Source organism: Papio anubis, chromosome 3 (assembly GCF_008728515.1).
Source record: "Papio anubis isolate 15944 chromosome 3, Panubis1.0, whole genome shotgun sequence".
NCBI classification, from domain to species: Eukaryota; Metazoa; Chordata; class Mammalia; order Primates; family Cercopithecidae; genus Papio; species Papio anubis.
In genome coordinates this window covers 143,953,800-143,968,283 of record NC_044978.1, presented here as the reverse complement: position 1 = coordinate 143,968,283, position 14,484 = coordinate 143,953,800, and the positions used below count along the sequence as shown (strand labels likewise).

At 44.0% G+C, this 14,484-nt stretch overlaps 1 protein-coding gene across 9 annotated transcripts in view; it reads right to left on the bottom strand.

Annotated features, from left to right (window-relative positions):
* The window catches only part of ATP8A1 (ATPase phospholipid transporting 8A1), a 267,018-nt gene that overhangs the window by 119,703 nt on the left and 132,831 nt on the right, over positions 1–14,484 (bottom strand). For all 9 annotated transcript variants that reach the window (XM_021938415.2, XM_021938417.2, XM_021938416.2 and 6 more), the window contains 2 exons: positions 2,752–2,836; positions 497–636 (listed from right to left, as the gene is read on the bottom strand). In XM_021938415.2, the coding sequence (XP_021794107.1) occupies positions 497–636; positions 2,752–2,836 (225 nt within the window). The remainder of the gene's footprint in view (positions 1–496; positions 637–2,751; positions 2,837–14,484) is intronic.

Genomic DNA, 14,484 nt, shown 5'->3' with positions numbered 1-14,484 from the left:
CAGAAATAATACAGGTGTATGTTTGTCACAATGACTGGGCAAGTGTAAGCACTGGATTACTCTCTTATATATTATTATCAGCTATGCAAGCTGTGTGATTACAGTACTATTTTACATTGCATTGCATATTATATTATTAACTCAAAGCACACATGTCATGTATGTAATGTGTGAGTGTATGTGGGGGCATGTTCCATATCCTCAGAGATCCAGAACCTGAAACATGTTGGCAAGGAGATTGCTAGACTGGCCAAACCTTGATCCAAAATTGTGAAAAGGGTGAAGATCTATACAAAGTAATATCTAACCCCAAAGACTTCTCAGCAACATTTTAACGCATATTAAGATTTCTTAATGCTTAGATGATGAGAGGGTATTCAGTAGTGAATGGTATGTCAAAAGATATTTTAACTTTTATTCCATTGGTTCCTTGAATAAAGATCGAAACTCTCTGGAAACCAAACCCCCTGTATGATCAACAGAATCATCCACGTACCTTTTCAATCAACTCGTAGCTCTCTTCGAGTTTGAGCAGCCTGTTCTGCACGGATGTAGATGCTCGCTGATAGACTGCTCGCCACTCCTGAAAGTCGCTCTCTGAAATCTCAGCCACAGCAAAACATAAAGTTCTTAACCCTGAAAAAGGTAGCATACATCACCCCAACACACCAAAGAAAATTTTATTCAGAAGTCTGAGGTTTCTGTTTTTATTTCACAAAGTCTCATTTTGAAAAAAGTGATTCCATACAAACAATATGCTGAAGTCCAATTAAATTATGACAAAAACTTAGTATAAATAGTATATTAATGTTCCCCGGTCTTTAAAATTGGTACCCTGCTTCTAATTCCCAACCCTTTTAATCCATCTTCCATGCCTAGTGTGGCATTTCTAAAATCCTAATCTTATCAAGCAATTCTTTTGCTTCGAATCTTCCAATTTTTCCTCAGGACAAAATTTAAGCCCCAAAGTACGGCTTATACATGTTTCATCAGGTGCCTTCACTCTCATTCCCTGCAATTCACTTCCCACACACAGGGGTCTTTGCACATGCTGGTAACTTTTTCTCCATTCTGCTTTTCCCAATGACTGCCCACTGTCTGCCTTGCAAGTAGTTTAAGACTCAGATCTGAAAATCATCTCTTTGATGCACCCTCCTCTCACCCAGATGCCAAAGGCAGAAACAGTCCTATGGCGTGAGTGACAATGTTTTAGAGTTTTTCTTGTGTGTCTCCTCTATTAAAGCACTTGGAAAGCAGGGACCCAGAGTGCTTCAGAGTAACTCAGTACCAAGCATCGTGGCTGACTTTTTATAGTGGCCTCACAGATGTTTACGAAGGAAGAGAGACCCCGGTGGGGTCTACTGGGAAAGCCACCTTCCTCTTACTAGGATATATGACTGCATTTATTACTATTCTTTGTCATCAAATCTGTAGTTTAAAAGTCTAAGTGTAGTTGAGGGATAGTGGCAAAAAAGAACTGCCAGCAGATATACTCCAGGAAAACAATCAAAGCTGATATTTACAGTGACCCGCCCCTCTGCCTGGTGCCTGTCAATTTCATAACTCACATCTCTCTCAGCCAGGAAAAAGTAGATGGATTGGAAGAAAGGAGAAGCCAAAGCACTTGTCAGCTATGCAAGGAAGCAGTTATTTAGGTTCGCAAGAAGACACCGCCCTCACTCCAGGTCATTTCATTCTTAGAATGACTAGGACCAGATGCTAGGCTTAGTGATCTCAAGACAAAATGTGTCGAAGGGAACATGTCAGAAGTAAGAAGCAAGGAACATACAAAGTTCCCAGAGAACTCTACCTTCCAAGAAAGGGTGGTCTATTGCCAGATCACTGAGAGTGGAACTCAAATCTTTGGGGCCATCTTAGGACATGTTTTTCTCTCTTGAAAACTTGGCTGGAAAACTTACTGGAGGGTAGTCATGGGGAGAAGTGTAATCCGGTCCAGGGCCAGAAAGAATAGGGTGGAGGTGTGGGCCAAACCATTAAAATCTAAGAGTGGAGTATCTTTAACATCACACCCAGAGAGGAGAAAGATGCCCTCAGTTCTCCTCCAAAACAAAAAGAATCTGTGTTGTATGCTGGGTAGGTTGTATCTGCCAAGGTCTGAGGCTGGGCCTTAAGGAATCTGAATTCTATGAATATATATGTTTCCATGCTTTTACATTTTGAAGAACTGTACAGAGGTTTTTCAAAAGCCATCTTATTTTTTGTTTGTTTTGGCTTTTGTTTTTGCCTAGTGTTTTAAAAAACATTCCTATCTTTTGTCTGCCTGAGTTAACAGGAAAAAAATATTTGATCAGGTCAGTTTGGTGCCACTGGCAACAGTTCCAGCTGAAACACATAGGAGTGAAAACTGAGACTGGAGATTTAGATTCAGCTATAACTACCATTGTCAAGTATGAGATAAGACTCTACAAATTCTTGTAGTAACTGACTCTCATGTTTAACAACCCTTGCTGCCTTTCATCTAACCTAGATCCTCTCTCTAGACTAGGTACTGCTTTGCCTTGCACATAATATATTTCAGGAGGACAGAGAGACAGGGCGAAGCTCGATTATCTTATTTTGCATTCTCAGGCTTCACACAGAGCCTGGCTTGTGGTAGGGGCTCTCTCTATTGAGTTGCAATACACTGAATAACAATTTTAATAGCTACATAAGTTTTTAATAGAAAGTCTTGAGTTGAAATATACGATTTCCTTTTATTTTAATCACGCTTTATTGCCGAATTACACTTACCTTCTGTAGCAAACTGCTCTAAATGTTTCAGGGTAATTTCTTTGTATTTTGATGTCTCTGCCAGTCGATCATAAATTACAGTGTCCTGGAAAACAGACAGAGGGTAAAATGACTTAATTAAGCATTCTGAGTTTAATAAAGTTGATGTTGGTAACAACAGTAGTAGGAAATCAGTGTAACAACCACCAATCTCTTTTAGCATTCTTTTTAAAGAACAAGATATTTTTGTCTAATAATACTATTTCCCTAGTGACATTAAGTAATAAGTCTCTAGTCTTGCATCTTCATCTTTCCTCTTTCTGAATAAAATTGTAGTTATTCCCATGTTCATATCTCATATTCTACTTCACTTACCTTCCACATGCTGCAAGATCTACCCCAAGCCAGAAGGTTTTCCAGAACACCTTCATAGGTGTTCATAGGTGCTGCAAGGAAGAACGGTCCAGCACTCAAGTAAGTTTGGGAAACACTGGACTGAGCAAAGCAACAGAGCTTGTCCTGCTGCAACAATCCTTGGGGGCTTTAAAATGCCAGTGTGCACAGTGGATCTTGAAGGGGCTACATGATATGTGCCCCAAACTCATTGAACCACAGAACTTTTTAGGGTTTAGAGCATGTTTATGGGACCAGTGTTCACAGAAGAACAAACTTTAAGAAATACAGGACTAAATCCACTGAAAGGGCCAGTGGGTATTGTGGGGAGAACCTTGGACAAATCTCGAAATGCCTTAAATAGCCATATATTTCTGATTGTGTCACTTTAGCTTTAAGACTCAGTTTACTTAATCTGTAAAATTTGGTTACCGGATTATGTTTAAAGTTCTTTTCAGCTTTAACTTCACGTACCACTTATGCTTCTCTAGTTTTTGCTTTTTTATAAATTGCCTATTATTCCTTTAGTTATTATCCAGCTTTGGTTTAGTGCTTTAAGAATTTTCTTATTCAACCTTCATGGTTTTATTAGACCAGGAAAAAATAAATCATTTATCTGCAATTACTCTCTCAGTGGTATTACCCATTTTGGGGTCTCCAGTCTCAGGGCTGATATTTGGAAGCAGACTAATGGAGTATGATTTAGAACCCTTGAGAGAAACAGAACTTAGTGACCTCAGAACAGATGGAGTATTCCAAGCTGCAATTATGAATTTCTTTTCATTTGTTCAGTGATGGAATGGGAAGGGGGGCAAAGCAAAAGGAAATGATAGCTTCCCCTCATGGCTCCTTTCTGAGAATGAGAAGAATAATTTGTAAATTCTTCTTTTAAGAAGAATTAAATTTTAAAATAATATTTTCAATGATATTAATACAGTCCATTCAAAAACTAAGAAAATATTTGAAAACATTAAAATCATGAAAACAAAAGTGATAAGTAATATAGTTAAAAGAATTAAATTATGTAGTGTATCCAACCGTTCTAGTGGAAGAAGTTGACGTTTAGAATGGAAAAAATTAATTTTCTACCTTCTTTATAGTGTTGAGAAAAAGCAGAAGAAAGATGTGGCCTTCTGCATTAAACGTATAGTATGTTTTTAAAACAACAATCGCAATCGGCTGGCCATGCCTATACATGAAAAATGAATAAACACTGTGATGGTTAATACTGAGTGTCAACTTGATTGGATTGAAGGATGTGGTGTGTCTGTGAGGGTGTTACCAAAGGATATTAACATCTGAGTCAGTGGGCTCCGGAAGGCAGACCCACCCTTAATCTGAGTGGGCACCATCTAGTCACCTGCCAGCGAATATAAAGCAGGCAGAAAAACATGAAATGGCAAGACCGGCCTAGCCTCCCAGCCTACATCTCTCTCCTGTGCTTCCTGCCCTGGAACATCAGACTCCAAGTTCTTCAGTTTTGGAACTTGGACTGGCTCTCCTTGCTCCTCAGCCTGCAGGTCCTACGGCCTACTGTGGGACCTTGTGATTGTGTGAGTTAATGCTTAATAAATTCCCCTTTATATATATGTATTTATTCTATTAGTTCTGTCCCTCTAGAGAACCTTAATACAGATTTTGGTACCAAGAGTGGTTCTAGAGGAACAGAATATTAAGATGGAGTTCTTTCATTCGTTTTGGAGTTTCTGGCTGCTTAATATGATTAGACCCCAAAATGCTAAGGACTCTACTTCTAGTAGTATGCAGAACACTGATAGTCCTTGGCGTAAACTGTTTGGAGAATTATGTAAAATAAATGCATTTGACATTCTTGATTCTTCGTTCATGAGAGGCAATGAGTTTAGTGACTCTATACATAATACCTTTGGCCATGTGTGGAGAACCAAGGAACATAATGAAGCTGGTTGGTTGCTCCTAAGTTCAGTGGACAAAGTAATGAAAGAAAATGATGAACTCAGGGATTCTATCTCCTGGCTTCAGAAGCAGATACTGAGTCTCAAATCTGCTAAGATTGCCCTGAGTGAGAGTCTTACCTCCTGCAGGGAAAGAGCTGAAGTTGTGGAAAAATAGACACAAGCTGTTATCATGCGAGTGGCTGACCTGCAAGGAAAGATGCATGTGAACAGCCTCTACAGGTGTCTACTATTAAAGTGAGGGCATTGATTGGAAAAGAATGGGATCCTGCAGGGACATGTGAGAGGACCCTGATGAAGCTGGGGACACTGAATTTGTAAACTCTGATGAACCTTTTTTTGCCAGAAGTAACAGCTTCCCCATTCTCAGGAGTGGCAACATCCCCTCTCTGAACCCTCTCAGCCATCAGCCTTTCCAACTTTGTCTGAGGAGATAAACCCTGTGCTGCCTGCGGTAACAATGATGTCCTCCCCTGAGGCAGTTGCCAGGCAAGATGATGTTGATTCTCTTCAGGAGCCACCCCCAACACCCCTGTTTGCTTCTAGACTATAAATAGACTAAAGTCCCAGTGGGCCCCTGGAGGTGAGGATGAGAGTATGACTCATGAGTAGATGTGCTACACTAAAAAAGAATTGCCTGAGTTTTCAAACTTACATAAGCAGAAAACTTCTAGGTCAAAGGGATAAAAGACTAATTTGAATTACAAAAACCGAGAATCACAGCCCCTCAATCAATTTCCAAACTTGAGCCAGTTACAGACCCAGAACCCCCTGAATGAAACGGAGGCTGGGTCCCCTTGAAAAAAGACCCCACTGTCTTACTGACAATTTATGCTGTTAATTGTTCTCCCATCCTTCCCCAAAGAGACCTCTGACCTTTTACCAGGGTAACTGTGCACTGGGGAAAGGGAAATGATCAGACATTTTGGGGACTACTGGACATTGGCTCTGAGCTGATGATGATTCCAGGGGACCCAAAATGTCACCGTGGTCCTCCAGTTAAAAGTAGGGGCTTATGGAGGTCAGGTAATTAATGGAGTTTTAGCTCAGCTCCGACTTAGAGTGAGTCCAGTGGGTCTCCAGGCTCATCCTGTGGTCATTTCCCTGGTGCCAGAATTCATAATTGGCACAGACATACTTGGCAGCTAGCAGAATCCCCATACTGGCTCCCTGACTGGTAGAGTGAGTGCTATTATGGTAGGAAAGGCCAAACGGAAGCCATTAGAGCTGCCTCTACCTAGAAAAATAGTAAATCAAAAATGGTATCACATCCCTGGAGGGACTGCAGAGATTAGTGCCACCATCAAGGACTTGAAAGACGAAAAGGGTGGTGATTCCCACCACCCCCATTCAACTCTCCCATTTGGCCTGTGCAGAAGACAGATGGATCTTTGGGGAATGATCTGTGGATTACCATTAGCTTAACCAAGGGGTGACTCCAATTGCAGATGCTGTACCAGATGTGGTTTCATTGCTCGAGCAAATTAACACATCTCCTTGTACCTGGTATGCAGCCACTGACTTGGCAAATTCCTTTTTCTTCACTCCTGCCCATAAGGCCCACCAAGCAATTTGCCTTCAATATACCTTTGCTGTTCTAACTCAGGAGTATATCAACCCTCTGGTTTTGTGTCATGATCTTATTCAGAAAGCCCTTGATTGCTTTTCATTTCCACAAGATATCACAGTGGTCCATCACACTGATGACATACTGATTGCATCCAGTGAGCAGGATGTAGCAAACACACTGGACTTACTGGTGAGACATTTGCATGCCAGAGGATGGGAAATAAACCTGACTAAAATTAAGGGACCCTCTACCTCAGTAAAATTTCTAGGGGTCCAGTGGTGTGGGGATTGTTGAGATATTCCTTCTAAGGTGAAGGATAAGTTGTTGCATTTGGCCCCTCCTACAGTGAAAGGCACAATGCCTACTCGGCTTATTTGGATTTTAGAGGCATCACATTCCTTATCTGGGTGTGCTACTCTGGCCCATTTATCAAGTGACCCAGAAGGCTGCCAGTTTTGAGTGGGGTCCAGAACAGGAGACAGGTCCTGTATGAGCTGCTCTGCCACTTGGCCCATATGACCCAGCAGATCCAATGGTGTTTGAGGTGTCAGTAGCAGATGGGGATGCTGTTTGGAGCCTTTGGCAGGCCCCCATAGGTGAATCACGGCGGAGGCATCTTGGATTTTGGAGCAAGGCCCTGTCATAATCTGCAGGTAACTACTGTCCTTTTGAAGGACAGCTCTTGGCTTGTTACTGGGCTTTGGTTGGAAACTGAACATTTGACCATGGGTCATCAAGTCACGGTGCGATCTGAACTGCCTATCATGAACTGGGTGCTTTCTGACCCATCTAGCCATGAAGTGGGCCGTGCACAGCAGCAATGCATCATCAAATTGAAGTGGTATATACGTGATGGGGCTTGATCAGGTCCTGAAGGCACAAATAAGTTACGTGAGGAAGTGGCTCAAGTGCCCATGGTCTCCACTCCTCCCACTCTGTCTTCTCTCCCCCAGCCTGCACCAATGGTCTCATGGGGAGTTTCCCCTATGATCAGTTGACAGAGGAAGAGAAGACTAGGGCCTGGTTCACAGACGGTTCTGTACAACAGGCAGGCACTACCCAAAATTGGACAGCTGCAGCATGACAGTCCCTTTCTAGAACATCCCTGAATGACAGCGGTGAAGGGAAATCTTCCCAGTGGGCAGCACTTCAAGCAGTGCACCTGGTTGTGCACTTTGCATGGAAGGAAAAATGACCAGATGTGCGATTCATGGGCTGTAGCCAATGATTTGGCTGGATGGTCAGGGACGTGGAAGAAGCATGACTGGAAAATTGGTTACAAAGAAATCTGGGGAAGAAGTACGCAGATGGACCTCTCTGAGTGGTCAAAAGCTGTGAAGATATTTGTATCCCATGTGAGTGCTCACCAGTGGGTGACCTCAGCAGAGGAAGATTTTAAGAATCAAGTGGATAGGATGAATTGTTCTGTGGACACCACTCAGCCTCTTTCCCCAGCCACCCCGTCATCACCCAATGGGCCCATGAACAAAGTGGCCATGGTGGCAGGGGTGGAGGTTATGCATGGGCTCAGCAACATGGACTTCTACTCACCAAGGCTGACCTGGCTACGGCCACTGCTGAGCCCAATTTGCCAGCTGCAGAGACCAACACTGAGCCCTTGATATGGCACCATTCTTTGGGGTGATCAGCCAGCCACCTGGTGGCAGATTGTTGCATCATGGAAAGGGCAGACGTTTGTCCTCACTGGAATAGATATTTACTCTTGACATGGGTTTGCCTATCTTGCACACAGTGCTTCTGCCAAGACTACCATCTGTGGACTCACAGTCTTCCACACAGTACTGCCTCTGACCAAGGCACTCACTTCACAGCTAAAGAAGTGTGGCAGTGGGCTCATGCATCCACTGTCACAGTATTCCACACAGCACTGCCTCTGACCAAGGCACTCACTTTACAGCTAAAGAAGTGTGGCAGTGGGCTCATGCTCATGGAACTCACTGGTCTTACCATGTTTCTATCATCCTGAAGTAGCTGGATTGATAGAACGGTGGAATGGCCTTTTGAGTCACAATGACAATGCCAACTAGGTGACAACATTTTGCAGGGCGGGAGCAAAGTTCTCCAGAAGGCCGTGTATGCTCTGAATCAGCGTCCAATATATGGTACTGTTTCTCCCATAGCCAGGAGTCAGGGATCCACGAATCAAGGCGTGGAAGTGGCACCACTCACCATCACCCCTAGTGATCCACTAGCAACATATTTGCTTCCTGTTCCTGCGACATTATGTTCTGCTGGCCTAGAGGTCTTAGTTCCAGAGGGAGGAACACTGTCATCAGGAGACACAACAATGATTCAATTAAACTGGAAGTTAAGATTACCACCTGGACACTTTGGGCTCCTCCTATCTTTAAGTCAACAGTCTGAGGAGGGAGTTACAGTGTTGGCTGGGGTGACTGACCCAGACTACCAAGATGAAATCAGTCTACTGCTCCATAATAGAGGTAGCAAAGAGTATGCATGGAATACAGGAGATCCATTAGGGTGTCTCTTAGTATTACTGCACCCTGTGATTAATGGGATCAATGGGAAACTACAACAGCCCAATGCAGGCAGGACTACAAATGGTCCAGATCCTTCAGGAGTGAAGGTTTATGTCACTCCACCAGGAAAAAAACCATAACTTGCTGAGGTGCTTGCTGAAGGCAAAGGGAATACAGAGTGGGTAGCAGAAGAAGGCAGTCATCAATACCAGTTATGACTACATGACCAGCTGCAGAAACAAGGACTGTAACTGTCATGAGTATTTCCTCACCAATTCCCCAGCTAACATCATATCGAATGGGGAAAAGCTGAAAGCTTTCCTCCAAGAACTGGAACAAGATAAGGAAGCCCTCTTTCATCACAGCTATTCAAAACAGTACTGGAAGTCGAGGCCAGAGCAATCAGCAAGAGAAAGAAATAAAAGGAATACAAATTGGAAAAGAGGAAGTCAAATTGTTCCTCTTTGCTGATGACATGATCTTATATCTGCAAAAACCTGAAGACTCTACCAAAAAACAGATTTCAATAAATGAATTCAGTAAAGTTGCAGGATACAAAATCAATGTACAAAAATCAGTAGCACTTCTCTATACCAATAATATCTAGATGAGAAAGAAAAAAGCCAATCCCACTGACAACAGTCATAAAAAACCAGGGCCAGGTGCGGTGGCTCAGGCCTGTAATCCTAGCACTCTGGGAGGCTGAGGTGGGCATTCAAGACCTGCCTGAGCAACAAGGTGAAACCCCACCTCTACAAAAAATACAAAAAAGTCAGTCAGGTATGGTCGTGCATGCTTGTAGTCCCAGTTACTCGGGAGTATGAGGTGGGAGGATCATGTGAACACAGGAAGTCAAGGCTGCAGTGAGCCACGATCATATCACTGCACTCCAGTCTGGGCAGCAGAGTGAGACCTTGTCTCAAAAAAATACACACACACACAAATACACAGGAATAAATTTAACCAAGGAGGTGAAAGATCTCTACAAGAAAAACAAAACACTGGTATAAGAAATTGAAGGCTGGGTGTGATGGCTCACACTTGTAATCCCAGCACATTGGGAGGCCGAGGTGGGCTAATCACCTGAGGTCGGAAGTTCAAGACCAGCCTGGCCAACATAGTGAGACCCTGTCTCTACAAAAAATACAAAAAATTAGCTGGGCATGATGGTGGGTGACTGTAATCCCAGCTACTCAGGAGGCTGAGGCAGAAGAATCACTTGAACCCAGAAGGTGGAGGTTGTCGTGAGCCGAGATCGTGCCACTGCACTCCAGACTGGGCGACAAACTCCATCTCAAAAAAAAAAAAAAAAAAAAAAAAGAAAAGAAAAGAAATTGAAGGTGACACACAAAAAAATGGAAAACATTCCATGCCCTACTGGACTGGAATAATATCACTAAAATGACCATATTGCCCAAAGCAATCTATAGATTCAATGCAATCCCTATCAAAATACCAATGCTGAAAATGGCGGATAGGAGGCAGGACTAACTTGCAACTCCCACTCAGATGGATGAAGCAGTGTGGAGACTCATATTGTGAACTGTCAGGCCTCTGAGCCCAAGCTAAGCCATCATATCCCCTGTGACCTGCACATATATATCCAGATGGCCTGAAGCAACTGAAGATTCACAAAAGAAGTGAAAATAGCCTTAACTGACGACATTCTACCATTGTGATTTGTTTCCACCCCACCCTAACTGAGACGATATATTCTGCCCCACCCTTAAGAAGGTACTTCATAATATTCTCCCCTGCCCTTAAGAATGTACTTTGTATGCCTATCCCAAAACTATAAGAACTAATGATAATCCCACCACCCTCTGCTGACTCCTTTTTCGGACTCAGCCCGCCTGCACCCAGGTGAAATAAATAGCCTTGTTGCTCACACAAAGCCTGTTTGGTGGACTCTCTTCACACGGATGCGTATGACATTTGGTGCCGAAGACCCAGGACAGGAGAACTCCTTTGGGAGACTGGTCCCCTGTCCTTGCCCTCACTCCATGAGGAGATCCTCCTATGACCTCGGGTCCTCAGACCAACCAGCCCAAGGAACATCTCACCAATTTCAAATCAGGTAAGTGGTCTTTTCACTCTTCTCCAGTCTCTCTCGCTACCCTTCAATCTCCCTGTCCTTCCAATTCCAGTTCTTTTTCTTCTCTAGCAGAGACAAAGGAGACACACTTTATCCATGGACCCAAAACTCCGGGGCCGGTCACGGACTTGGGAAGACAGCCTTCCCTTGGTGTTTAATCACTGTGGGGACACCTGCCTGATTATTCATCCACATTACATTGGTGTCTGATCACTGCAGGGATGCCTGCCTTGGTCATTCACCCACATTCCCTTGGTGGCAAGTCAATTGCAGGGATGCCTGCTTTGGCTGCTCCCCACCTGCCTTCTCTGTGTCTCTACCTTTCTCTTTAAGTTAACCTCCTTCCCTATGGGCAACCTTCCACCCTCCATTCCCCCTTCTTGTTCCTTAGGCTGTGTTCTCAAGAACTTAAAACCTTATCAACTCACACCTGACCTAAAACTTAACTGCCTAATTTTTTTCTGCAATACTGCTTGGCCCCAATACAAACTTGACAGTAGTTCCAAGAGGCCAGAGAATGGCACTTTTGATTTGTCCTACAAGATCTACATAATTTTTGCCAAAAAATGGGCAACTGGTCTGAGGTACCTGACGTCCAGGTATTCTGCTACACATTGGTCCCTCCCTAGTCTCTGCTCCCAATGCGACTCACCCCAAATCTTTCTTCTTTCTCTCCTGTCTGTTCCTTCAGTCTCCACCCCAAGCTCTGAGTTCTTTGAATCCTTCTTTTCTACGGACTCGTCTGACCTCTCCCTTTCTCCCTAGGCTGCTCCTTGCCAGGCTGAGCCAGGTCCCAATTCTTCCTCAGCCTCTGCTCCCCCACCTTATAATCTTTCTATCACCTCCCCTCCTCACACCCGGTCTGGCTTACAGCTTCATTCTGCGACTAGCCCTCCCAACCTGCCCAACAATTTCCTCTTAAAGAGGTGACAGGAGCTAAAGGCATAGTCAAGGTTAATGCTCCTTTTTTCTTTATGTGACCTCTCCCAAATCAGTTAGCATTTAGGCTCTTTTTAATTAAATATAAAAACCCAGCCCAGTTCATGGCACATTTGGCAACAACCCTTAGATGCTTTACCGCCCTGGACCCAGAGGGGCCAGAAGGCCACCTTAATATGCATTTTATCACACAGTCAGCACCTGACATTAGAAAAAAGCTTCAAAAATTGGAATCCAGTCCTCAAACCCCACAACAGGAATTAATCAACCTCGCCTTCAAGGTGTACAATAGAGAGGAGGTAGCCAGACAGCAATGCACTTCTGAGTTACAGCTACTTGCCTCTGCTGTAAGACAACCCACAACTATGTCTCCAGCATACAAAAACCTCAGAACATCCAAGCTGGGGCTCCTTCAAAACATCCTCGTGCACCTTGCTGCAAATGCCAAAAGCCTGGCCACTGGGTCTCAGAATGCCCACAGCCTGGGATTCCTCCTAAGCTGTGCCCTGTCTGTGCGGGCCCCCACTGGAGGCTGGACTGTCTGACTCACATTGCTGCCACTCCTAAAGCCCCTGGAGCCCAAACCCAATGTTCCTTGGCTGACTCCTTCCCAGATCTCCTTGGCTTAGCAGTTGAAGACTGATGCTGCCTGATTGCTTTGGAAGCCTCCTGGACCATCATGGACGCCAAGCTTTGGGTAACTCTTACAGTGGAAGGTAAGTCCATCCCCTGTTTAATTGATACGGGGGCTACCCACTCCACATTACCTTCAAGGGCCTGTTTCTCTTGCCCCCATAACTGTTGTGGGTATTGACAACAAAGCTTCAAAACCCCTTAAAACTCCCCCACTCTGGTGCCAACTAGGACAACTTTCTTTTATGCACTCTTTTTTTAGTTATCCCCACCTGCCTAGTTCCCTTATTAGGCTGAGACATTTTAACCAAATTATCTGCTTTCCTGATTATTCCTGGACTACAGCCACATCTCAATGCCACCCTTCTTCCCAACCCAAAGCCTCCCTCGCGTCTTCCTCTCGTATGCCCCCACCTTAACCCACAAGTATGGGACACCTTCACTTCCTCCCTGGCAACCGATCACACATCCATTACTATCCCATTAAAACCTAATCACCCTTATTCTGCTCAATGCCAGTATCCCATTCCACAACAGCTTTAAGGGGATTAAAGCCTGTTATCACTTGCCTGCTACAGCATAGGCTTCTAAAACCTATAAACTCTCCTTACAATTCTCCCATTTTACCTGTTCAAAAACCGGACAAGTCTTACAGGTTAGTTCAGGATCTGTGCCTTATCAACCAAATTGTTTTGCCTATCCACCCTGTGGTGTCCAACCCATACACTCTATTGTCCTCAATACCTTCCTCCACCACACATTATTCCATTCTTGATCTTAAAGATGCTTTTTTCGCTGTTCCTCTACACCCCTCATCCCAGCCTCTGTTTGCTTTTACCTGGGGACTGACCCTGACACCCATCAGTTCCAGCAGCTTACCTGAACTGTACTGCCGCAAGGCTTCAGAGACAGCCCTCATTACTTCAGCCAAGCTCTTTCTCAAGATTTACTTTATTTCCTCCCCTCCGCTTCTCACCGTATTCAATATATTGATGACCTTCTACTTTGTAGCTCCTCCTTTGAATCTTCTCAACAAGACACCCTCCTGCTCCTTCAACATTTATTTTCCAAGGGATATTGGGTATCTCCTTCCAAAGCTCACATTTCTTCTCCATCCATTACCTACTTCAGCATAATTTTTCATAAAAACACATGTGCTCTCCCTGCCAATCATGTCTGACTAAACTCTCAAACTCCAACCCCTTCTACAAAACAACAATTCCTTTCCTTCCTAGGCATGGTTGGATACCTGGTTTTGCCATCCTAACAAAAGCATTATATAAACTCACAAAAGGAAACCTAGGACCTCACAGATCGTAAATCCTCTCCCCACTCCACTTTCCGTTCCTTGAAGACAGCTTTAGAGACTGCTCCCGCACTAGCTCTCCCTGACTCATCCCAATACTTTTCATTACACACAGCTGAAGTGCAGGGCTGTGCAGCTGGAATTCTTACACAAGGACCAGGACTGTGCTCTGTAGCCTTTCTGTCCAAACAACTTGACCTTACTGTTTTAGGCTGGCCATCATGTCTCCATGCGGCGGCCACCACTGCCCTAATACTTTTAGAGGCCCTCAAAATCACAAACTATGCTCAACTCACTCTCTACAGTTCTCATAACTTCCAAAATCTATTTTCTTCCTCACACCTGACACGTATACCTTCTGCTCCCCTGTTCCTTTAGTTGTA